Below are 27,724 nucleotides of genomic sequence, written 5' to 3' on the forward strand. Positions count from 1 at the left end.
TCAATCTATTACTTGTAACTAAAAGTCAGTTTAACAGAAGAGAAAAGGAAACTGAGTCTGGTCACTTAACACTAAGCTGACATTTTGTATCATCTGTTTGTTGATTTCCACTATTTCCAGTAGGGTCATTTTTCTACTTTTGTATACAGAATGTAAAACTTCGCATTCTACATCATATGAGTGGTTCCTGTTAAAAGATGATCAGCAAGGTTGAATCTTTCTTTCTTAATTTCCAGCTTCCCTCATGTTCAGATAATATAATTGCCACAGCTCCACCTTACTGACCAATATATACTTTTTCACGTGCTGTTATGAACAGAGTGGTGTGTATAAAAGCACTGTGGCAAAGTATATACTAGTCAGTCAGGCAGAGCTGTGACAATTACATTATGTAAACATGAGAGGAGATGGAGGTAAAGAAAGATAGATTCAACCTTTGCTGATCATCTTTTAACAGAAAACCACTCACACAGCTGTTGGACAAAAATATGGGAACAGCACAAAAAATACATGCTTGAAGATAAATGCAGTTGCTAGCCAAGCCCTGCAAGTTGTGTTGCTGTACTTTACCATGAAGGGCACCTGTGCAGTGTTCTCAATATGTTGCAAGTGTCAATCATGATCAGAATAGTGTTCTGTGCAGTTATGAGTGCACTGTATTGAAGCCGAGTGAATTTGAACATGGACAGATTGTTGGTGGTCATATGGTGAGTGCTGCCATAACTGAGGCAGCCAAAGTGTTCTGCATTTCAAGATGCACTGTATGAAGTCTGTTCAAAAAATTCCAGAACACTTGCAATTTTGCGCCAGTGGTATGTTGGAACAAAATCCGCTTGGCATCTCTGCACCTGCCTATTTTTAATGAGTAACTACAGGAAGTTCCATTGTTTTATGTCTGTTAGTTATTGTTCAGTGCTGTATTCAGTAGTATGTTGTATTGCACAGTTTGCAAATATCGATATGGCAGAGTTAGAGGAGCAATGCATTTGCATTAAATTTCATGTGAAACTCAAGAAAACCTTTACAGAGACATTCCAAATTATCCAGGAAGCCTACAGTGATGAGTTTTTAAGCTATACTCAGTGTTATGATGGTTCACACAATGTAAAAATGGCCAGACGGATGTTAAAGATGACCTTCGTTCAGAACACCCTTTGACATCTACTGATGACGCTCAAGTCAGGAACTCAATGAAACTGTGTGTGCCAATCAAAGACAGACTGTCCGAGAGGCCGCAGAAGAATGTAACATTTCAGTTGGATCATGTCATGAAATAATGACACTGAATCTTGCAATGCAGCATGTTGCCATCAAGTTCTTCCCATGGCTCATGAGTCAAGACCAGAAAGACCTTCGCCTCGCAATCTGTGAAGAGCTTTCGGATCACACAAATGAGACTGAGATGTTTCTTAAGAGAATCATAACTGGTGATGAGATGTGGATCTATGGTTATAATTTTGAGACCAAGGTTCAGTCTTCACAACAGGACAGGAGAGGTTCTCCAAGAACAAAAGAAGCTCATCAGGTCAGGTCAAATGTCAAAGGCATACTATAGGGTCTTTTTTTATTTTTTTTTTATTAAGGATTCGTTCATCATGGATTCACACAACAGGGTCAAACTGTTAATCAATGGTACTAATGGGAAGTTTTGTGATGCCTGCAAGAAAATGTGAGAGTGACCTGATTTGTAGTGAGTCAATTCATGGCTCTTGCATGATGACAATGCACACGCACATTAATCCCTGTTGGTATGTCAATATTGCATAAAAAACGAAATCACTGTGCTGCCTCATCCTCCAGACTTGGCCCCTGTGGACTTTTTCTTGCTTCCAAAGTTGAAAACCCTGCAGAAAGGATGAAGATTTGTAATGATAGATGAAACGAAAGAAAATTCACAGACAGTGCTTTGTGTGATCCAGCAAGAGGTGTACCAAGACAGCTTTTGGAAGTGGAAACACCATTTGGAATGGTGTATCAACTGCAGAGGAAAGTATTTCGAAGGAGCTATGCACAATAAGTAAAATGTAAGCATAGAAAAGTTTTGTGGACAAAGTTCCAGAATCTTTCGAACAGACTTCATATTAAAAAGTGTGTGTTATATGACCATGACAGATGACTGCAAAAGAGAACTGTCATGAAAAATAAGATAACAATAGCTGCAACAATCACTGCCGAACTGAGTGTCACGCTTGCAAACCCTGTCAACAACAAAACAATATGAAGGGAGCTCCATAAGTAGGGAATTGTAGGTTGAGCTGGAACTCGAAAACCATTCATCAGTGATGAAAATATCTGTGACAGGAAAATGTGGTGCCAAAGCCTTACAGCTCAGATTATTCAGAAATGCCAAAATGTCATTTGGTCGGGTGAGTCTTGTTTCACACTGTCTTCAACTTCTGGCTGAGTTTATGTTCCAAGAGTGAAATATGGCAGGGGTTCAGTGATGATTTGAGCAGCCATATCATGGTATTCCATGGGCTCATGATTACTCTGCAAGGTATGTTAGTATCAAGGATTAAGTGACCATTTTGGCTGGTCAGGTCCATCCCATGGTATAATGTTGACCTCCCAATAGTGATGGTGTGTTCCAAGGAACAGGACCACTGCTCACAGGGCTGGCATTGGCCAGCACTGGATTTGTAAACTTGAGAATGAATAGTTGCATCTCCCCTGGTCATCACGGTCACCAGATCTCAATATTATTGAGCCTTTGTGGTCCACTTTGGAGAGAAGTGTGTATGATCGCTATGCACCTCCATCTTTATTACTTGAAACTGCCAATATTTTTCAGGAATAGATTCACTTCAGAACCATAGAGGACATATATTTATCCATTGTCAGGTTACTGGGTCCTGTTGTGATCGCCATCGGGTTTTCTACACTGTATTAGGCATGGTAATGAATTTTTGTTGTTTCCATAATTTTGTCCCACCCCTGTATGATGTAGAATGTGAAGTTTTACACCCTGTAAAGAAAAGCAGAAAGATGACCCAACTGGAAATCGACAAACATATGACACAGTGTTAAATGATCACACTCAATTTTCTTTTTGTCCCCTGTTACATTAACTTTCAGCTACAAATTCTGGATCAAAATAAATTCAACTTCATTTTTTACCAATTATTAAATGTATCTCCATATAACAGACAAATCCTTCTCAATGTAAGACAAAAAAAAAAAAAAAAAAAAACGTAAATATTGATATAGTTATACTACATATACACTAGAATTGTGTTAGGTGGCACCACTCTACAGACACAGTTCTCGAGTGTCAGACTGCTTGCTGGTGGTCACAAGCCGCAAGTGTACACCAGACACTCATTATGACCATATTGGCATGAATATAGGCCTTAATCAAATATAAACTGAAACTAGATTTTGAAAATGGATGATGGCAAGGGGGAGATGAGAGAAACTTGAAGCAGAAAAGTTTGTCACATTACCCATATACAAAAACTATTCTCAACATGATCGCTCTTAATCACATTTTGTTATATTGCCAAATAGATTAACTGCACAGAAATGCCAGTCACCTAAGCAGTCTTCACTGATGTCACTGTTAAATTCATTAGCAGTATCTGTTTCATCATTGTCACTTTTTTTTGTCAATCCCCTCCCAATGTACACGGGCCTTGCTACCATCCAGGGTGTTGGACACACAGTATATTTCTTGAACTTTCTGATGACAGAATTTTCGTGATACTGTACACCACGAAGAGATGATTTACTTATACCTAAGTTTAACTGATTGCTTTTAATCTTACCACATGGAGCATGTGCGTGACCCTTTTCTAAAAGCCAATTGGCATTTTGTTCTCAGAGACAGTCTTTAATGGGTTGTTTACAACAACAAGTGCCTATAGTTCTCAAGTCATATATCACCAGTCTTTCTTCAATGTAGCAACTTTATTTTTTACTTCAGGTGTTAGATGACCTCTAACTCAATACTAGCACAGCTCTCTTACAGAGTAGTGCATCAGGTCTACAATTACAACAGCAACTAACCAGTACATCATTAATTCTATTGTCATCCAAACTTTCAGTTAACTATTAACAGATCACTAACCACTTAGGGAAGTATCCATGTGTAAGGATTTATGCTTCAGAACAACACGGGGTTGGGGACTGTTATAACTTCAAGTTGAACAAATATATTTCAAGGAAGACACAATACATGAAAGTCACAGATCAAGTAAACAGAGTAAGACGTGTGTACACTTTAACAGTCAAATCATAACTGAGTCCGAATCTAGTGGCCGCTGGCTGGCTGGCTGCTTAGGTGGCACTGCTCCTGCATGGCTGGCAGACAGCGTGTAGAGTACATGCGTAACTGCGTGGTGGCACTTTGAAAGACTGGCGAGTCACAACACTTTTTCCCCCTTGGAAGTTTTTGCACAGGTCTTGATGGAGGTGGCCTGTAGATTGCTAACGTCCATAGGTGTTGTTTGACTGGTCAAAAAGTCTCGAGGAGGAGGCTTCCCATACAGACGGAAGTGTCCCCGATGATAACAGGTTGAGATGACAGGAGACGTGGGGGTCGAATCTGCTGGGGCCCCGTGCACCAATCTGCCTACTGTGGCAAGTCCGGTTGTTATAACAGGAGACATGGGCGATGTGTCCGCGTCTGTAGGAGAAGAAGGTGAGTAGAGTTGCTCCGACAGATGATGGTCATCTGGTTCCTGCATGGGCATGTCCCATGGTGGTGTCAGTTCTTGTGCTGGCACCGATATGATGGTGAGAGTACTGCATTGTGAGTAATGAGCGATTCCAGCATCCCAAGCGTCAGGTAGAGCCGAAGGTGGTGTAGCGGCATCCAGAATAAGCGTTGCCGGCACACGAGGCCGAAGCTGGTCCGAATGATGCACTGCAACACCTGTGTCCATCTGGATTCCATACAGGCGTTGGCCACAGTGCGTAATATGTGGCCAGGACTCAATTTTGGCCGCCTGCCATATCCTCGTACCCATACAAGGTCGTCGGCGGTGAACCGGCCAAGCGAAGGCACCTGTGGCCGTGAGGTAGAAGGCCGCAGAAGATGAAGTAGCGTGCGGGGGCTGTTGGCCATGTAAGAGCTCAGCCGGGCTGTGGTCGCCCATGGGGGTGAAATGGTAAGAAGCCAGAAATTGGAGAAGCACATCATCAGCAGCAGAAGAAGTCAGGAGTTTCCTCATCTGAGCCTTAAATGTGCGGACCAGTCATTCAGCCTCACCGTTTGACTATGGATGGAACGAAGGGGCCATGACATGCATGACGCCATGACGGGCACAAAAATCCGCAAAATCGGAAGAGGCAAATTGCGGACCATTATCAGTAAAACGAGTAGAGGGAAGGCCTTCCAAAGAGAAAATGCAAGCTAGAGCATTGGTGGTTGCCGCGGTGGTAGGCGACATGCAACGGACACTGAAAGGAAAGTTAGAGTAGGCATCAATAACGAGAAGCCAATAAGTAACTAAAAAAGGTTCCGTGAAGTCAGCATGAATATGCTCCCAGGGCTTCTCAGGTGAAGGCCACGGTGACAAAGATGACTTTGGGGCGGTGGCCTGTGACACACAAGGGCTGCAGGCAGCGACCATGTGTGCAATTTCAGAGTCGATGCTGGGCCAATACACATGACGGCATGCCAGAAATACTGTGCGAGAGACACGCCAGTGCCGTTGGTGAAGGAGCCACAAGACTGAAGCACGCAAAGACGCAGGTACCACAACACGCGGCGAAGAATTTTTGGTGGAAAGGAGGATAACACCATCCCTAGCCGTGAGGCAGTAACGCAAAGTGTAGTAGTTCCACAATGGATCAGAAGTCTTAGCGGACAGACGATCTGGCCAACCCTTCTGAATACAGTATAAAACCCGGGAGAGGGTAGGGTCAGAACCCGTAGCAGCCACCAGCCGGTCCCCGGTGATGGGGAACCCATCCACAACCCGCTGCTCGGCAACATCCAGGTGGAAACACAAAAGTTAATCCCTATTGAATGCCAGATCAGGACCCATGGGAAGGCGAGACAGTGCATCAGCATTCGCATGTTGAGCCGTCGGCCGGAAACGAATCTCATAATTGAAACAAGACAAGTAAAGAGCCCAACACTGGAGGCGGTGCGCAGCCTTGTCGGGAAGTGACGTTGATGGATGAAACAAGGAAACAAGTGGTTTGCGATCCATAACAAGATGAAATTTGGATACATAGAGAAAAACACCAAAGGACTGCACCGACCCCGCATTGAGAAGCGTCCGTGGCAAGAAGAAGATGATGGCCAGGGCGATAAGTAGCCAGGCACTTCTTCAATTTCTGGAAAGCCGCATCGCATGACACAGACCAGTGAAAAGGCATGTTTTTATGCAACAGGCGATGCAACGGCTGAGCCACCAACGGTAAAAACTTTTGATAGTATGCTATTTTCCCCAAGAATGCCTGCAGTTCCTTAATAGATGTAGGGCAAGGAAGGGCATCAATCGCAGCGACAGTGTGCTGAAGTGGACGAATACCATCCCAAGAGAGTTGAAACCCCAAGTACCTGATAGATGCCTGAAAAAATTTTGATTTCTGAAGATTACACTTAAGACCGGCAGTCTGTAAGACATGAAAAAGTGTGCGGAGATTTTGAAGACGTTCGTCAGTGGTGGAGCCAGTGACAACAATGTCATCCTGGTAATTTATACACCCAGGGACAGTGAGCAATAATTGTTCCAAGAATCACTGAAAGATAGCAGGGGCACTGACAACCCCAAACGGCAATCGTTGGTATTGATAGGGGCCAAAAGGCGTGTTAAAGACCAGAAATTGCCAGGAAGCAGCATTGAGAGGAAGTTGATGAAAGCTTCTACAGGTCAAATTTAGAAAAATACTGGCCTCCAGCAAGTTTAGTAAACAATTCCTCAGGTCGAGGCATAGGGTAAGTGTTGATAAGGCATTGAGCATTTACGGTGGCTTTGAAATCGCCACAGAGATGAATATCACCATTTGGCTTAGCAACGACAACAACAGGAGAGGACCACTCACTGGAAGTGACAGGAAGCAAGACTCCTGAAGCAGTGAGATGATCCAGCTCCCATTTGACCTGATCACAAAGGGCCACAGGAATTGGCCAAGCCCGAAAAAACTTAGGCCGAGCAGTGGGTTTGAGCTCGATATGAGCTTCAAAGTCATTTGCACGGCCTAACCCAGGAGAAAAAAGGGACGAAAATGTCATCGACAAGGAATCCATTTGAGCATAAGGAATAGCATCAGAGATGATATTGACAGAGTCATCTATGGAGAACCCAAAAACGCGAAAGGCATCAAAACCAAAAAGATTCTTCACGTTACTATGGTCGACCACAAATATGGGAACAGTGCAAACGACAGATTTGTAAGATACCTCAGCATCAAATTATCCCAAGAGAGAAATCTTCTGTTTATTGTAAGTCCGTAATTGTCTAGTGACAGGTGACAGGATTGGAGAACCCAACTGAAGATATGTCTGAGAATTGATGATAGTGGCAGCAGAAACAGTATCCACCTGCATGCGAACATCTCGACCAAGTATTTGGACAGTGAGGAATAACTTCCCTGAAAGGGAAGAAGTACAATTGACAGACAACACAGAATCAGAATTAACGTCATGTTCATGAACATCATGTATGCGGTCAGATTTGCTAACGGATGACACATGACCCTGTTTTTTTGCATTTGTGACACATGGCCCAACATTGTGGACAATCCTCTCGTGAATGTTTTGTAAAACACCATGGACATGAAGGAAGTTGCCGTGGGTTTTGCTGCAGTTTCTTAGATGTTTGTTTACGGTTAGGCTGAGGCTGCACTTGGGAGCATACTGTGGCCATGTCGGCCAGCGGGGACACGCCACATGCTTCGTCAACATCACACAGATGTTGTATTTCCCCGACGTCGCCCCATGCCTCTATTTGCACTCCAGCAGCGTGAGAAATTTAAAAAGACTGAGCGATGGATAGGACTTCATCTAGAGTCGGATTTGCCAACTGAAGGGCATGTTGCCTAACTTCTTTGTCAGGCGCCAACCAGATAATAGCATCCTATACCAAGGAATTGACGTAGGTTTCTTTGTGAACTACAGCAACAAATTGACACTTTCTACTGAGGCCATGAAGTTCAGCAGCCCAAGCGCGATAGGATTGATTCGGTTGTTTTTGACAACGATAAAGGGCAACACGAGAGGCTACCACATGTGTTTGCTTTTGAAAATAGACGGACAGAAGTGAGCACATTTCAGCAATGGACAAAGACGCAGGATCTTTCAAAGGAGCCAATTGCGACAACAACCGATACATTTGAGGTGAAATCCATGAAAGGAACAGAGACTTACATGTTTGTTCGTCTGTGACATGAAATGCCAAGAAGTGCTGTCGAAGACGTTTTTCATAATCAGACCAGTCTTCCGCCATCTTGTCGTAAGGAGGAAAAGGAGGTAGAGACAACGATGAGAGGCGCTCCGCATTTGATGCCGTGACAAAATCACGAATCACATTTGTGAGAAGCGTTTGCTGTTCTATGAGACCTTGCAATAGTTGCTCTAAAGTAGCCATGGAAACATGTGAGTCAACGATGGAAAAGAAAAATCACTACCTCGTCACCAATTGTTATAACTTCATGTTGAACAAATATATTTCAAGGAATACGCAATACATGAAAGTCACAGATAAAGTAAACAGAGTCCGAGTCTAGTGGCCACTGGCTGGCTGGCCGCTTAGGTGGCGCTGCTGCTGCATGGCTGGCAGGCAGCGCCGCATGTAGAGGACGCGCGTAACTGTGCGGCGGCACTTTGAAAGATCGGCAAGTCACAACAAGGACAGCTGTCCTTCCTCTGTATTAACTGCTGACATCACAGTAATTCATATTTTTTTATTTCCAGTTATTCATAATGAGATTTTTTTGCCTCCCAAAGAGTTCACTGGTGTACTGCTCAGCATGTCCCAAAGCACAGTGGTCTCATTAACACAGCCAATCCGGTGTACAGGGACTAAGTTTTACAATAATAGTCACTACCTACAATGAAATGTCGAAGGCAAATCAAAGACAGTTACATTCTTACCTCATATGCAGCAATTAGTTTCCAAAAACTAGTAATATTCTTACTCCATTTCAAATTGAGAAACAAGCACTGCAGTTGAAGTTTCTACAATACAAAGTGCCTGTAGAGTCACTCAGATAAGCCATGCCCTAATCACTCATGGCTGAATTTTGCAAAACAAATGCAGCTTATATCTGGCCCAATATAATGCAGGGTGTTAAAAAAATATTCAGTATTTCAGGGGATGATAGTATGTGTCAAAACAAGACAAAAATGTCTTTGACCATGGGCTCTACAAAGCATGCTTTCTGACATATGACATATGAACATATATTCACAGAAGGTGCTCTTGTGAAGTCATCTATGGCAGTGCATTACTTCTACTACAGATGACTACCCAATAATTAATGTTAATAGCAACCCGTGGTATGGAGTACTATGAAGTAGGAAGACATCACAAACATGAGTACCATGTTGCATTGGCACTCCGTGCCGTACGATGGTGAATGGATGACAATCCTCGAACCAGTGAGTGACTAATAGCAGCACATTAGTTGGCTCAGTGGTTGGCAGTGAGTTGTTTCGTTTACATTGTGTGATTGTACTGTAGTTTTGTTACATCTGTTTACATTCATGTACATTTCTCCTATCTCCAGGTACACACTGTGATGTTTTGTCAACTTACAGGTTCACGTTTGGAGTACATGTTATCATGGTGTTCTTGTTGCAGTACAACATGTTTTCTCTCTTGCAAATACTCTGACACAACCTATCAATGGAGGCCTTTTATTCCACAAGGGAAATGGTAGACATGTTTCACTGCTATGATTTTGCAGATGAAGTTAATCTGAGAGCACGTAACCTGTACACTGAACGATTTCCAGCACACAGGGTACCATCTGTTAAGCTGTTCAGCTGATTGTTCCAGTGTCTTGGAGAAACAGGTTCCATGGCATCCAACAAAGTAGACAGTGGAAGGCCTCGTTTTGTTCACATGCCTGAATGGAAGGCGCATGTTCTAGGTGCAATGGATGACAATCCTCGAACCAGTGAGTGACAAATAGCAGCAGCTGAAGGTGATAGTCATCCTCTGGTCTGGGCTGCACTTTGTGAGCAGTTGTTGTATCTATACCATGTTCATCACATCCAGATCCTTGAGACACAAGACCATCCTGTCAGAGTGCAGTTCTGCCAATGGTTCTTGTGGTAGCATGGTGCAGATCCACAATTTGCTTCCAAGATTTTGTATACTGATGAGGCAGGGTTTACATAAGACTGGCATTGTAAATTCCCATAATCAGCATGTGTGGGCTGATGAAAATCCCCATATGGTTCAACAAACAAGCCATCTGGTTTGATTCTCAATCAATGTATGGGCAGGTGTTCTTTGTGATAGATTGCTAGGGCCATACCTACTACCAAAGAGATTAATGGGGGCTCTATATCACCACTTTCTGGAGAATGTACTGCCTATCTTGCTGGAGGATGTGCCCTGTCAGGACAGACTACAGATGTGGTTCATGGATGATAGTGCACCAGTACATTTTTTCTGCATTGTGCGTCGGCACCTGACGAGGACATTTGAAAACTGGTGGATTGGCCGGCAAGGCCCCATACCTTGCCCTGCTTGTTACTTGAACCTAAATGCGCTAGACTTCTGGTTATGGGCAAACATGAAGCAATTGGTCTATGCCACTACAATAAATAGTGTACAGACACTACACAGTCATGTCTTCCATGCATCTCAGCAAATTCAGAACCAACCAGGGCAATTTCAAAGGGTGCATGAGTTCTCACAATGAAGGGCAGAGGGATGCATTGAGATGAATGGATATCATGTTGAACACTTCCTCTGAACAACTGGTCATATGTCAGAAATTATGGTTTGTAGGACTCATGGCTATAAGACATTTTTTCTTGTTTTGATGCATACAAACATCCTTTGAAATATTGGATAGTATTTTTTAACATCATGTACATCTGTTAAGTCAAGCTACTATTAAACAAGTGCAAACTGACAAAAAAGGAACCTTAACAAGGAAAAAGAAAGGAAGTGAGAAGAGACATTGTAACACATTGCAAAATGCTTCAAACTGGATTTGTTTTAAAAATTACTTTGCTCTCATTTAACAACCAAAGTCTTTTTTTAGTAAAAATGCAGGCTCTCCATGTGTATCCAACTGGCATCCTTTATAAGTATCATGGCACATCAAAATGTTTATCATGCTTTCTATTTTATGTTCACATTTTTATAAACAAGAAACAAAATATCAATATTATGTATACAGGCTGAAGTAGTGAGTGAAAATTTGTGCCAAGGCCGGGAATCAAACCTGGGTCTCTTGCTTACTTGGGAAGTGCCTTAGCCACTAAGCCACCTTGGCACAGCATTTCACACTTGCTTCCCACTTGCTTCCCTCCTCGGTACAAATTCTCACTGCTGCCCCGGTCTACTTTTAATTCCCCCTTACACATGAGTAGAATTGCTGCAGCTCTCCACATTCTAAGTAGCATCAAATGTAAATGGGGGATCCAGCCTGAAACCTAGGTGCAGGTACTTTTGCAAATGAAATGATGAAATTTCGGAGACTTTACTGGTCTCGTACAGATATGATTTTATGTATATAGACTAAAGCAGCGAATGAAAATTTGTACCAAGGCCAGGAATCAAACAAGGGTCTCCTACTTACTAGGCAATTGCATTAGCCAGTAAGCCACCTTAGTACAGTGGTTCATCCAACTGCACTGATTACCCTGGCATGCCTCCCTCCTCGATGCAGATTCTCACTGCATCTGCATGAGACCAGTAAAGTCCCTGAAATTGTGTCATTTCATTTGTATGAAATATCAATTGAAGACACAAAATGCTAGAAAAGAGTACAAAATGGTGTTTTCAGTTCAGCTTTGTAATAACACACAGCTGAAATTGCAGTTATAGTACAGTACCTTCTTAAATAACTAATTCTGGCAAGTGACCATTCCATCCCTCCATCTGCCCATCCATACATTCATTCCAATGCCCTAAATCCAGCCAATGCTGGGTTGAAACTAATATGGTACTTCTCCAATTTCACGTAGAACCACATTTGTAAATAGGTTTTTATTCCAATGAGGTCAACAGTCTCCAAGCTACCATGAGCTTCCCTCCCCTTCCCTTTCTCTCCTGGGGAGGAATCATTGTGTTCCTTTTCACTGCGTCAAGCATATATCGTATGGTCAAAATGACACCATTTTTTAAAGTGTCTGTGCAACATGTAATTGAGGTGGGACCTGGGAAAAAGCCTAGTATTTACCTAAGTGGATGTGGAAAACCATGTAAAAGCCAAATCCAGGATAACCGATACACTGGTCCCCTTAGTTAATCCATGAGGTTGATTCAATCTGGGGCTAATACACTTCCCAGTGTCCAGGAAGTGGGCACTTTAACAAACTTGGCTATCCAGGTGCATTGGCAAGTAACTGCTATCAGATTCTATTAAAGAAATAGAACAGAATACATAATGAATAACTGCTAATAGATCTATAAAATACACAGTGTGAATAAAAACATAGTGCACCTTCTTGGTGTTATCCTCTGATAGAAACTAGCCCATCATGTATACAGTATGAATGCCATAAGTGCTGAAGTCATGTTTAGACCTTTGTACTTTTATATGGATATGTTCCTATTGATGGATGGCACTATGGTCTTGCATGTGACACATAATCATAGTACACCTTATGTTAACACATTAATTACAGAAATTTTTTTATATGTTAAAATGATAATTTAAAATTACTGAAAAACCAGTATTTAAAAGGCTGCTCAATCTCAATATGCAGATTTTCACAGCAAAGTCAATCATGGTATCAAAACTTGTAAAGCTCACATTTTAAAATGGCAGTAAATACTTTATCATTTCTCACCTGGTAAATGTTCTGCTCTCATTTGTTTCTTTACGCTGTTCAGGTCACCTTCATAAGAAAATAGGTAGTAAAACACATGAGCTGAGCTGTGGAATGAATGAAGTCTCACTGTCTCGTGTGCAGCATATGCATAACGCAAATCAGTTTTTAGCTGTTCAAAAGAAAATACACACTTGTATTTAAATGCAGCAACACAAATAGTAAAATGTAATAAACTAGGCCAATAAGTTGAAATATCATCTCCCTGAATAAGGTCTCAGAAAAAACGTTACAGTTCAATACACAAACATCTCCTTGAAATTATACAACTACTTACGAGGGTAGTCTGAAAAGTTCTTGTAATTGAACAGAAAGAGATGAGTTACCTCAGAGAAACCATTTCATTTTTCAGCAGAGTCTCCCCAAACACTAACACACTTGGTTCAGCAATGTTCCAGTGCCTTGATTTCTTTTCTGAAATTAGATTCTTCCAGGCCTGCAAAAATATCCGCAAACTTCAGTTGTCAGTTCTCCGTTTGAAGTGAATCTTCACCATTGCAGAAAATTTTGAGCTTGGGGAAGGGTCAGAAGTCTGAGACAAATCACGTTAATAAAGTGAGCGTGGTAACAATTCGTATCTTAGTTAAAGCACAGTATTTTTGCCATGGCAACGACACTTGTGTGTCAGCACACACACTGTCTTGATGAAATCTAACATTCTTCCTTGCCAAACCTTGCCTTTTTTGCATATATTTTGCTGTAATTACTCCATAATTGTTTGAGCACTGGGAAGACAATCTGTCAGCAGAATCCCTTTCGCATCCCGTAAAGCCGATGCCATGCCCTTTCTGGTTGACTGTATTGCCTTTGCTTTCTTTTGTGGTAATGAATCAACATGTTTCCATCTCTCTCACTTGTTTTGTCCCCGAGATATAGTAGTGGAGCATTATTTCATCTCTGGTCACAAACTGGCACAAAAACTATTGTTAGTTACTCTGAAATGAGTCAAACAGTGTTCAGATATTTCCATTTGGGTTGCCTCTAATTCTGCGTTAAGAGTCACAGTACCCATCTAGGAGATGATTTTCTCATATCCCATTACCATTAAAAATGTGGTATGCTCCTTTAGATGACATCCCTACAGCTTTAGCAATTTCAATCAACGAGCCCTCATTACCATTTTATTCACTTTTGCTTTAATTTCTGGGATAGTACAGCACATCTTGCCCAGCCACTAAGCAGATCATCATCTAACTTAACCTGACCAAATAAAAATCCATTTGCCCACTTGTTAATAGCTGAATATGAAGGAGAAGAGTCTCCTAGTGTGTTCTGAAAATTGGCATGAATTTCCTTTGCTTCCATACTTTTCTTTACTAAGTACTCAATCATTGCTCGAAACTTGATTTTTCCCATCTTCACAAATCACTACATGGGAACAATGACAGAGAAATGTCCACAGCACTGATCTCTGCCCAGAGAACTGATGCATCACATATTTACTCATAAAGGATGACCTATTATTACATGGGAACCTTGCGCCAGAGATGACAAGTGTGCTAATTTCACAAACTTTCCAAACTGCCCTTGCATTAACACAACATGGTGATATTGAACCAAATTAACCATACAGTTTTTGCATGAACTGAATTGAGAAGAATGAGTCCCAATCCAGCACTCACTCTCTTTCCATTTATAATGTGTTGTGTTGAAAAACTTGTGAAGCAAATGTATGACATTAGTATGAAAGTGTAGAAATAAGAGTATTAACAGTAACAAAGTTAGCAATCTAGTCAGACAATGCCTGTGTGTTGCTTCTTCTTAATGACAAAAAACGATTTCATAACATCACCTTCTTAGCAACATTGTCTTTCCTCTCCAAAAGACAGAGCTGCAGATTGGTTATAGGAGGACCAGTCAAATGAAATGAGACAGATGGAAAAAGTAACTACACTCATTATTATTTCAAAAGTGATCACCATGACTGTACTAAAGTGTGCACCTCTTCATCTGAAGTAAACTGACAGCCATGAATGTCTTCGTTCAGGACTCCAAAAATATTAAAATCACATGATGAGAGATGGAGGATGTGTAAGGGCTTCTCAGCAAAATTTCTGCAGCATAGTCTAAACTAACTCGGCACCACATGTCTAATTTTTCCAATGAATGATGTTTGTGAGCAATAAATAATATAATGATGTAATATAAATGTCAGCACAACTATTGTGTGACTTTCCTATGTATTCTTCATGTGGTGAGCCATACTGAGGAGTGATGTGTGTCTACAAGGTGGGATGGCAATCAGGCAGTGCCTCTATGGGTGCCTGTGCATGCTCCATGTATTGTCAGCCCTGGAGCAAAAGCCACAGACAAACAACACTGACACTAGCTGGGGAAAACAATTTTTTTTCCTATTTGGAACTGTCAATTTGATGTTTACTTTGATATTCTGAATTATAAAGTTATTGTAACATTCCTGTACAAAGACCTGTTTATTACCAGGAGTCATTTCAAGAATACATGGTGCATAGATTTGAGGAGGTTTGTATTTATTTATGCACTGGTATACTGTGCTACATTCTTGACGTCCAGCGTACACTGTAGAAGATGAAGTCTGAGCAACGGTACCCACAGTCTACTTTTATAAAGAACACTTGAAGCTAATTTAAATTCTGAAATATCAGTTTAGGGAACATTACAGGGTATGAAATTAACAAGCTGTCCACCCAGATGAATGATCACTGGCAAACTGTGGCTAGGCCCACTTCAGTCATTCCGTTGCTCAACATATTGCAAACCCAACCAATGGCTTGAACAGCTGCTTCACTACCAATGCCATTCGGATCCTCTCTCACAGCACCAGGCCCTCTCACTGAGAAGGTGAGAACTGTCCCTGTATTCATTCATTCTTGCACTCTCTCTAGCTCAAACTTCAGTTAGCCCTCATTCTCAGCTTCCTCAGTCCCATTCCCTTGCCTTCACTCTTTTCTCTAATGTTATTTTCACCCCATTCTTTCCCTATTTCAACATTCTCCTCCCTTTTCTCCAACATTTCACACACACTTTCACTCTCCCTCTCTGCCGTTGCCCCTCCCTCTCCACAGTGTTGTGATTGATTTACCTGGGCACATTCCACTCACTAGAATGACAGGTCATGTCTATAAGTTGTTATTGTAAAAATTAAGTGTCAGAGTAGAGATATCCTTTAACATTTTAACAGTCTGTTTCTATCTCTATTTACTCTTTTAATATTTTACTTATTTATTCACAAGTTTATTCAGGTCAGATTAAAGCTTGCAGACCTCCTCTTGTATTAGACCTTACACTTTGCAGTCTACTATGTAGAAATATTTATTGTTATCTGACAACTGAAGACAGTACATGAGAATTTATAAGTAGTTTATAATGTAACAGTCTCCTTGCTTATGATATAATCACTGTAATTTATGATGTGCATTCAAGTTATAACATCTCAGATTTTTTCTCACAAATTAATCACACAAAAACTGTGAAAATTGTGTGATTTTTCAACACAGTCTCCTTGCAGCTGTACATGTTTTTCTCAACAATGATGGATTGATTCAATGGCTGCTGAAAACATGTCTTATGGAGTCTGGTTTGACCACTGAAAATCACTAAGTAATAGCTGCATGACTAGTGAATGTGCAACCACAGAGAGTGTCTTTTGTCATCTGAAACAGCCAAAAGTCGCTAGGAACTAGGTCAGGTGTGTAGGGAGCATGAGAAATCACTTCAGACTTGTTGTCACAGAGCAACTGCAGCATCATGTTAGCCTGATGCACTGGTGCATTGTCTTGTTGAAAGAGCATACATGCAGTCTCTTCCAACTGTTTTTTACGCAATGCCGGAAGGAGCTTGTTCTTCAAAATATCTTGATAAGCTGCGCCTGTCACCTCAGTGCCCTTTGGAATGCGATGAGTAAGGATTAACCCATTGCTGTCCCATGACATCACCACCACAATTTTTTCATCACTGGCACCTACCCAAAATTTTTTGGTGTCAGTGTGTGTGTACACACTTCCATTCAGCTGACTGTGCTTCATTTCATAGTTGAAAAACATCATCCATGTCTCATCCATTGTCACAATCGATGAAAAGAAAGTCCCATATATACTGTCATGATGATGATTTGTTTGTGGGGCACTCATCTGCAAGGTCATCAGCACTTGTACTAAGTCCCAATTTGTACAAAGTCCAATTATTTACACAGTCCATTCAAGCCACTGTCACGAATGATTATGATGATGATGAAATGATGAGGACAACACAAACACCCAGTCCCCAGGCAGAGGAAAGCCCCAACCTGGCCAGGAATCGAACCCGGGACCCCATGATCCAGAGGCAGCAACATTAGCCACTAGACTATGAGCTGTGAACATGCTGTCATCATGTGTCAACATATTATACATATGATATGTAGTCATACATCAGCACTCATGGCACTCCACTGGCAACACACTTGTCTTCATCCAAGATACCAGATCCCATGGAAATGCCAGATTGGGAAGCAATATGTCAACTCATTCAGCAATCCTCCAAAACAGCTATCTCCAGTCACTTGATCCTGTTGTCAGATTGGCTGGTGCCACGCCGAGACTGCCTTGGTTTGTGGTCACATGATGGTCTGCCCTCTTTGAACTGTCATCCCCATGAATGCACATTATATGTATCCATGGCTGTATGACCACATGTCTCACTCAAATTAAGATGAATTTCAGATCGTGTCACACCATGAAAATAAAGAAAATTGATGATTACATGCTGTTGTAATGAAAACGTCACCACATTAGCTATCAAAAAATGCCTTCACTCTCACTGCTGCCATACAGTGATGCCATCCCTGTCTCACTTTCACAGTGAGTTGAGTGCACATGTGTTTTTCTAAAACAAATTGTACATTTCTGTTTCCAGTCCTGATGAAAAAAAAAGGAGGTGTTATAACTTCAATGCACAGCATACTACTCTATCTAGTGGTGGATTTGAAGACTAGCATACTGAGCATCCACAGGGCTTCAACTTCTTCAGGGCTCCACACACCACAACTTAACACTATTATTTAGAGATCAATTTTGCTTCAAATTACTGATTGTGATGTAAGTCTAGTGTTTAATAAGTTTGCAAAAAAGAAAGAAGAAAAAAATATATGTAAATATTCAGACATTTGAACTTTGAAGAAATTTTATAAGTTTTATTCAAATTGCTATATAACACATGTTATAGTAGCTCCCTTTTACAGCTTTCACAAAGAAGGAGTGAGGCTGTTGAAAATTTAAGTAAAAGGAAAATTAGTTAGCCATATTTGTCTGCTCCATTTATTGATATTATTTCTCCATCTTGAAGGGTCTCTGATCTTTTTCTGCCACCTTCATGGCTGGACTTCAGCATACTTTTGTTTCCATGCTAAAAAATGAGCACAAAACTCTGCCAGTACATCCCACTGAAATGTGATCGTGAGAAGCTGATGCAAAGTAATTGGAAATATCTACATCTACAGCTTCACTCTGCAAGTTCCTGTACAGTGTGAGGAACTGTTACCTCCTCACTTATCTGTTCAAGTCAGAAATGGTGTTTGAAAAAAAGAACTGTTGGTAAGCCTCTGTGTGAACTCGAATCTCTCTAGTTTTACCTTCATGGTCTATTTACAAGCAATCTCTAGGAGGAAGTAAACTGAAGGCTGACTCTTCTAAGAGCATATGCTCCTGAAATTTTAACAGTAAACCCTACTGTGATGCACAAAGCTTCTGTTGCAGGTCTGCCACTGAAGTAAGCATCTCTGTGGTGTTTTTGTACTTGCTAAATGAATTCAGAGTGAAATGTGCAGCAGTTCTTCGGATCATCTCTGTTCCCTTTATGAATCATATCTGATAGTAGTTTCACACTCAGGAGCAATACTCAAATATCAATCTAACTAGGATTTTGTATGTTATATCCTTCATCAGTGGACTACAGTTCGTGAGGGCATTTCCAATAAATCTTAGTCTGGTATCTGCTTTTTCTGCCATTAGTTTCATTTGGTCATTGCACTTTACATCACTTTGTGTTCGTATTCTCAGATGTTTAATGGGTATGACTGTGTCCAGTGATTAACCAGTAATAATGTAATCAGACAATAATGGATCTTTTCACCTATTTATGCACAATACATTGCATTTGCTTATGTTGAGATTCAACTATCAGTCACTGCACAAAGCACCAATCCTGTGTATGTCTCTCTCCAATCTGCTACAATTTTCTTTGTGACTCATCAAAATCTCACCCAGACTGACTAAAGGAACTTCCAACATTATCTACTAGGTTGTTTATATGTACTATGAGCAGTACTGTCTCCGTAACACTCCCTTACGGTAGACCCAAAGCTACTTTTATTGCGTGAAGATTTTTGTGTGTTAAGAAAGCCATTCTGTGCACAGTTTTCTAGGAAATCTTCAATCCAATCCCAATGCCAGTCTGATACTCTACACACACTCATATATTTTGTTCAACTGGTGACATTGTGGAACTGTATCAAACACCTACCAAGAGTAAATTAACAAAGTATCAACTTGGGCAAGCTGGGTTTCACAACAATCTCGTATGCATAATTCATGTTGATACCTACAGAGGCAGTTTTCGATCTCGAGGAAAGTCATAATATATGAGACTAAAACATTTTTCAAAATTCTTCAACAGACTGACATCAGTTATGTATGCCAATAGTTGTGAGCATGTGTCTGACAACCCTTCTTATTAAGGAGGAATTGGGCACCACATTTTTCTAGTTATTTCTTAGTTCTTTCCTCCAGTGACATATGACATACAGCTGCTGGAAGAGGAGCAAGTTTGTTCACATAATCTATGTACAACCATATAGTTATCTGATTTATTACAGTCATCTTCTCTCTGTCAAATTATTTTAATGGTCTTTCATATCAATATAAAATTTTAATGGTCTTTTATATCAATATCTGTCATCTTAATATTCATGCAATGATTGAAAGTAGGGATCATAGTGTGACCTTCATTAATGAAATACTTTAAAAAAAAGGATGTAATATTTCAGCCTTCTTTCTGTAATCATCTCATAAGAGCAAAATATTTTATAATTTTTTTCAGCTCGATAGACAGAATTTTACATTCACTGAATGCTTCAAACATGGTTCTCTTCTTGCTCAATATGGCTTCCTGAAGCACCTGTTTGTCAAACAAGATTTAGCTATGTTAAATCTGTTGTACAGTTCTCTTTGTTCTTGAAGTACTAACTTTCTACCATAGCTGTTAACCCAAATTGGATCCTTCCTATGCCTCACAAATTTGCTCAGCACATATCTCTCTAAGTGTTATTGTGCAGTACTCTTGGATTTCGTCCATTTGCATGCAACATTTTACACCTCAAAGAGGGATATTTGATATTGACTACTTAGGTAATGTAGAATCTGTTTCATGTTCCACTTACTAAGTAGAAATATCTTCCCCCTTTTCTTAACACTCCTATTGATATCTGTAGTCAGTGATATTACAATGGACTAATGATCATTAATTTCGCACTCTACATTAAAGGAATCAAGAAGTTTGGACCTGTTTGTAAGCAGGAGATCTTAGACGTTACACTCGTGAACCAGTTCTCTTTAAACTCAATGCAGTTTTTGGATTTGTCATTTGGAACAGTATCACATGTATCCATGCCCCTTATCAATCACCCCAGTCATTTCAGTCTTCTAGCCTATAGCTGATAAGTTGGAATCTGCTCCTAATACTACAACATGATTGTGATATTTACATGGAACCTTTTCCAAGTTTTCACTACCCACAGTGTGACTGAATGCCACCTAGTGGTATTGTAAGCACATGTGTGACATGGAAAAAGTCTTAGTGGTGCACAGATGAAAGGGAAATCATTCTAGTGGTGATATAGACCACAAATGGAAAATTACTCTGGTATAAGTGACTATGACAAAGAGCAGATTGTTAAGGCTCTCCTCTTAGGAAGGAGCAGCATGAAAACAATTAAGTTGGTTGACCATTTCTGTGTTACTGTTTTAGAATCTATGAAAAGTGATTAAAGGACAGTGAAACTGCAATTAGGTGCCAAGGTGATGGGCATCCACACCTCATCACAGAATGTGGAGGTCAGAGGCTTTTAAGTAGGATAGGTGTAGTCTGAGAAAGATCTGATGACTGAGTACAAAGCTGCTGCAAGCACAAGTGCTTCAGAGCACACTGTTGAAAATGAGGCTCTGCAGTAGATGACCCTTAAGTGTCCAGAAGCTGATCCAATGACATCATCGGTTACATTTGTGATGGGTATGAGCGAACTGAGATTGTACTGTGGGTCAAAGGAATCAAGTCACCTGGTTAGATGAATCACGTTTCTTGTTACATCAGGTCAATGGTCATGTCCACATATGCTATCATCCAGGCAAACAGCTGCTCAAAACATGCCTCACACCATGAAAACAGGCCAGATTGGGTAGTATTATGCTGCTGGGGACATTTATCTTGGCTTTCATGGGACCTGTGGTAATAACTGAAGGCACCATGAAAACTGTGGATTACTTTAGCATTATTGTGGTCCACCAGCATCCTTTCTGCTTGATGTCTTCCCTGACAGTGGTGGTATCTTCCAGCATTATAACTGTCCATGTCACAAAGCCAGAATTGTCCAATAGTTGTTTGAGGAGCATGATAGGTAACTCATGTTGTAGCCTTGGCCACTAAATTCACATGATTAGAAGCCAATGGAACACATTTATGAGTTATCAGGCACCAACTATATCCCTATAAACCACTGGCCCACAATTTACAGGAACTTCTTGATCAGTGCCAAAACACCTGGTACCACATACTTCCAACCAAAGACCTGTCTAATCCATGCCAAGCAAACTGCTGCTGTATTGCTTTCAAAAGGTGAATCAACACACTATTAAGCATGATGTCATAATGTTTTGGCTCGTCAGTGGATATTCCATTCAGAATTTAAAATTTTGATGCTACTCATTTCTTGTCTCAGCTAGCTTTCTGTTCCTATTGCTTTCTGGACATTATCATCTATTATTCTGGGACCATTTCATTGACACTCCTGTAGTTAGCTAATAATACATTAATTTGTAAAATAAGGGAAAGGCAACCTCCCACCTTTAGTAGATTGATGCATGGAAAACAAAAACACATAACAGAAGCAGCATTCACACTAGCTTTTGAGGATTCACTCTTTTTATAGCAATAGACACACATACAATCACACAGACATTTAAATGCACACTTCAATGTCCATGGCAAGAGTCTTGCTGTGCCTTTCCCATACAGTATGTATTGCTCCATCCAGGAATTTCCTTGATTGTAATAATGTATTAACACTTTTTTTCTCCAATCTGCCATGACATATGTTTTTTATCAGTCTACAAAAAAAAAAGAAAAAGCATGTGCACAGTACATGTACTCTTCTTACCCTAGTAGCCATTTCATGCATGTTTGATGATCCTACAACTCCTCGCACAATGGTGGAAGTCCAGAAATCTGCATCCATGACCATCATGAAAGCATACAAACCTCTGGCTTAAACCCTCCACTTGACTCCAAATAATAGGATAACAACAATTATGGGAATGGTGCAGCTTCCACTGCAGGTGTGGGACAAGTTGTCTTCATAATTTAACCAGCGGACTGTAGAAATTGAGAATGGTCTTTGAACCCATTTGGCTGTTCACTGGACTACTACTGTATTGCCAAAATCTCTAAAGAATGCATGGCAAGCTCTAAACTTTGCAAACATTGTATAAACATTATCTTCATAAAGTATATTTTGACAAGTATTCCAGTTATGTTAACACAAGCTTGGTTAAGTCAGATAAAAACAATACTGTAAGCATAAGCAGATCTGGAAAACTTCACCTGACTGTGCTATATCTGGGTAAGTATAGAATACATTTAGGGACATTTAGAAACAAGCTATGCCACATAAACTGCTGAGTGGTATAAAGAATTTCATGGACAAGAAAATCAACTTTGAATACACACTTAAATCAGTATAACTGTGAAACTGACTTGTTCCATATCATAGTGAGCGGTCACAATTGTTATCCACAGAACATGAGTAACTAACTAGCTATATGAATAATTTAAGAATTCTTTGGAGTAAAGGTAACAACTCACAGAATAGTAGAGGTGTTGAGTCATCAACAGGCAAATAAACTTAACCGGAAAATTTGCTAGCTTTCGGAAGAACCCTTTCTTTGAGCCATAATGCACATGCACCCTTTCATATACATTGTGCTGTTTGAACATGTCCTGATATCACAGTTTGATGGGAATAAGAGGTTGTGTTGTGTGGTGTGGGTAAGGGGAGAAAGGAGGTGGGGCACAAGAGAGAGGGTTGGGGAAGGGTGGCTGACGAGTGGCCCATGTTGTTGTAGCCTGCACGAGACTAGGTATACCATGACCAATCTGATAGTGACTGGAATATGGTGGATGAAGAAAATATTGGCTCCCAAGTGGACGAAGGACAAGGTTTATTGTTAATGATCTAATGAACTCTTCACAGTGAGTTACAAGAAGAGATAACACTTGACACGAAATGACACTTCTTCAGCAAGTTACAAAAAGAGAATACAATTGTCAAGTAACTGTTCATTAATCCTCAATTCCAAACTGATGTACAGTTCGATGTGGAATGGGTAACGGAAGAAGCTTCATAGGATGGGTGCTGGGTGCAGCAGGTGCAAAGCCTGGAGCATATGCCAAGCCATGGCTTGAAGGATGAGTGTGTGCTCTGCTGATGAGATGCTGGACATGGGCAGTATAAAGCCCAGAGCAGAAGCTGAGCAAGTGATTGTGATCAAAAGGATGGGCCATTGGGCATAGCTGGCATAAAGCTCGGAGCATAAGTGAATGCCGTCTGCTGATTGTTGAGCGGCATCTTAAATAGACAACCAGAATGATTTCTGTGTGGGGCACATGACCTGTTTTCAGCATATGAGACACACATTGCTGGCAGCAAAACTGGCACCTCATGTGGTGGCTTCCAGAGATACTGGGGTAACAAGGCAGCATTTTTTGATCATTGTTCAGGAATTTTAGATACATGTGGAGTATCTACTGGCCCTTACTGACTTGCTGGTACTTAGGTTGATCCTGGCAGATGACTAGAGCCCATCAGGCAACCCGTCATATGTTGGTGTATGTCTGGTTGCTTAAATGCTTGGTGAAAGGCTGTACACCTGGCACATGTCATCATCATCACACACTGCACAAACTCACTGGTGTTAGTGCCTGTGCCTGTCTCAAATTCCTATCCTGTTTACCTTCTGCCTTCCTTCCATCTGTTAGTCACCCTTTCCCTTTTTACACAAACATCAATCATAAATCCAATAATACTCAAAAATCCACTCAATAATAGGAATTATTTCCTAAAACAGTTCATGAAAGAAATCAATAAAAGAAAATAACAACGGGCAGCAGCAGAAGTTGTTATTTTACAGAGAAAACCATGGAATGAGTCAAGTTATAATTAAGGAGCAAAAGCAACCACTTCTGGCTACTTCTGTAATGTATATTAACAGTAGATTATGACTAGGGCTAATCTACTTGAACTTCTTGATTATTTTATAGATGTAGGTGGCAAGAAAAACAACAACTTGGAAGAAAGCCACATTCCCTCCTTCTATATTACTCAGTTACTGTTTTCATCTAATACTTTAAGAAGCATTTGTGTAATTTTACACAGACCCTATCAGCTTTCCAAATACTGTTAAAGTCAAGATCTTTAAATACAAATATTAGAGTTCGGCAGAATTTATATTCTAGAGTCAAAGTATTTTGATAAATTGTAGGAGTTGTGACTAATGAGGTACTCTTTTACTACATTTTAAAATATTTGGGTTTTCCAACTTCCTGCCTGATGTCCACTGGCAATCTGTTATAGACTTCTGCTCTAAACACTAGAGAAAGATGCATGGTTTATGTGGACATTATTTGGTGAGATGGAAAACAAAACACAAGTGATGAAAATAAGAATAACAACATGTAACCAAGAGGGCATTCTGAACATTTCATGTACGAAAGAGTCCCATATTTTATGCTGATCTTATTCTGTTCCTGTGTGTTTGCTATGATTAATTTGCTATGAAGACTTGTAGAAAATAAGCTCAAACATAGAAATAAAGTGTTTCTGCACCCATGTCCAAGTGACATACTTCCTTCTTCTGTACGAGGAACACATCCAAGAAGTTCTTTTTGTTAGATCCTGTATAACAGTTTTGAGCTGAACACTGTAAATGGAGGAGCGACCATACATTACACTATTATTTCACAGATGGAAAGTAAGATGGTATGATAGAATATAACATCCTGTTGACCATGAGGCACTACAGATGGATTACAAGCTCAGGTTGGAGAGAGCATGTAAAAGACATCCAGCAAGCCAGCAGATCAACCAGGAATTTGCATGAGAAATTTAGGGAAGTCATAAAAAACACAAATATGGATGGTCAGAAGGGCATGTGAGCCCTGCCCTCATGAACACAATTCCAATATCATAACCACTGCACCACAATTCTCAGTTTTTTCCAGATGGAGCAAATTAATAGAGCCATTAATTCCCAGTAATCAACAAATCTTGCTCTCTTTGTATCCACATAGATACTATTGAAGGAATAATAAGTAGTTAAATGCTAGTCTTTCTGTTGTATCTTTTCACACAATATCTACAGCAGTTGGACAAAAATATGGAAACACCATTAGCTGCAGGTTGTGCAGTTGTACTTGACCATGGACATGTAATGCCCACAATATATTGTCAAGTGTCAGTCATAGTTGAAGCATTGTTCTGTGTCGTCGTGAGTGCATTATGTCAGAGCTAAGTGGATTCTAACATGGACAAATTGTAGGTGTTCATATGGAGAGTGTTTTCATGACCAAGTTAGCTGAAATGTTTGATGTTGCAAGAGGCGCTGTATCAAGGATTTTTACTGCATACAGGCAAAGCAGAAAAACAGCACCTGCTAGGTCACAACCCGGATGATAGTATGTGTTCAGTGATTATAACCGGTGGTTGCTGGAGAGGATTGTGACATAAAAAAATAAGGGGTTGGCGGCTACAAAAGTCACTGCAGAACTGAATGTCATGCTTGTAAACCCTGTCAGCACGAAAACAACATGAATAGAGCTACATAAGAAAGGAATTACAGAGCGAGCAGGGGTTAAAACACCACACTTCAGTGATGCAAATGTCCATAACAGGAAAATGTGGTCCCAAAACCACAAAACCTGGAATATGGAGCAATGAAGGAAAATCATTTAGCCCGATGCGTCTTGTTTCACATTGTTCCCAACTTCTGACTGAGTTTATGTCTAGTGTACACTGTCCCAAGCTTGCAATGCAGACTGCCTGCTGCCAAAATTGGACCATGGTGGAGGTTTAGTGGCAATTTGAGCAGCCATATCATGGTGTCCCGTGGGCCCCATGGTTACTCTGCAAGATCACATTATTTCCAAGGATTATGTGACCACTTTGGCTGATCAGGTACATCCCAAGGTACAATATTTGTTCCCCAATGGTGATACTGTGTTCCAAGATTACAGAGCCCCTGTCGACATCTCTTGCACCACGTAGGATTGGTTTTGTGAGCATGGGGATGAACTGTTGCATCTCCACTGGCCACCACAGTCACCACATTGAAATATAACAGACCCTTCATGGTCTGCTTTGGAGAGAATGGTACAGGGACACTATCCACCTCCATCACATCTTTACCTAAACTTGCCACTATTTTGTATGAAGAAAGGTATAAGATTTCACTTTAAAACCATACAGGATATATATTTATCCTTTCTGAGATGATTGGAAGTTGTTTTGAATGTCATTGGGTTTCCTACACAATGTTAGGCATAGCAATGTGTTGAATTTGTGATGTTTCCATATTACTGCCAGCTTCCTGGCATTGAGTTTCAGTATAGGAAACTATGATGCAGCCACAATGCATCACTCACGCAAGGGTTAGTTTATCAGTCCTTCTGTGTTATAAAGAACAGCAGCAAAACCTCCATTAAGTCTCTAAGACTAAGCCTAACCAAAAAATTCCAAAACAATTCATCCAAATTGAATGTAATCCAATCTGATCACATACCCTCCTTAATGTTTTCAAATATTTTGTGTCTGAACTACGTATGTGCACCCACCAGTAAAATGCATCACTCCTCTAGCTTTGCCACCAACAGCAGCTCAGAATTCTACACTTGTTATGAGCATGCACAGTAAGCTCGTTTCCTTCACATGGCAGACTGGGGTTTCTACAGGGTCGATATGATTTTTAAAAGCTGGCATATGATCTGTTTCTACTTCTCACCTGTAGGTGGATACAAGTATAAGTGGAATGACAAGTTGTTCAGCAGTTCCATAACAAATAGCACCACTTTGCATCGTCCAGCACGCTTGCAGCAAGCCAGGCAGAATGAGAAACCATTAACTCTTAATTTAAGTGTTTATTTAAAACACAAAACACAAGAAGACATTCATAATCCACAGAAATAAATGTAAATGCATCATTGGATGTCACTGTACAGTAATAGGAAATAGCCTATGTACACTAGGTGATCACAAGTATGCAGACACCTGGCTGAAAATGACTTACAAGTTCATGGCACCCTCCATCGGTAATGCTGGAATTAAGTATTGAGTGGGCCCACCCTTAGCCTTGATGATACCTTCCACTCTTGCAGGCATACGTTCAATCAGGTGCCAGAAGGTTTCTTGGGAATGGCAGCTCATTCTTCACGGAATGCTGCACTGAGGAGAGGTACCGATGTCAGTCGGTGAGGCCT

The 27,724-nt window shown here is 40.6% G+C and overlaps 1 protein-coding gene across 3 annotated transcripts in view; it reads right to left on the reverse strand.

Annotated features, from left to right (window-relative positions):
* Window positions 1-27,724, reverse strand: part of LOC126162505 (venom carboxylesterase-6-like) — a 189,550-nt gene that overhangs the window by 34,905 nt on the left and 126,921 nt on the right. For 2 of the 3 annotated variants that reach the window (XM_049919052.1, XM_049919053.1), the window contains exon 8: window positions 12,932-13,082. In XM_049919052.1, the coding sequence (XP_049775009.1) occupies window positions 12,932-13,082 (151 nt within the window). Of the gene's footprint in view, window positions 1-12,931; window positions 13,083-13,296; window positions 13,407-27,724 lie in introns of those variants that run through there. The other variant, XM_049919054.1, reaches the window with a different exon arrangement.

This window comes from Schistocerca cancellata, chromosome 2, assembly GCF_023864275.1.
Source record: "Schistocerca cancellata isolate TAMUIC-IGC-003103 chromosome 2, iqSchCanc2.1, whole genome shotgun sequence".
Classification (NCBI taxonomy): Eukaryota; Metazoa; Arthropoda; class Insecta; order Orthoptera; family Acrididae; genus Schistocerca; species Schistocerca cancellata.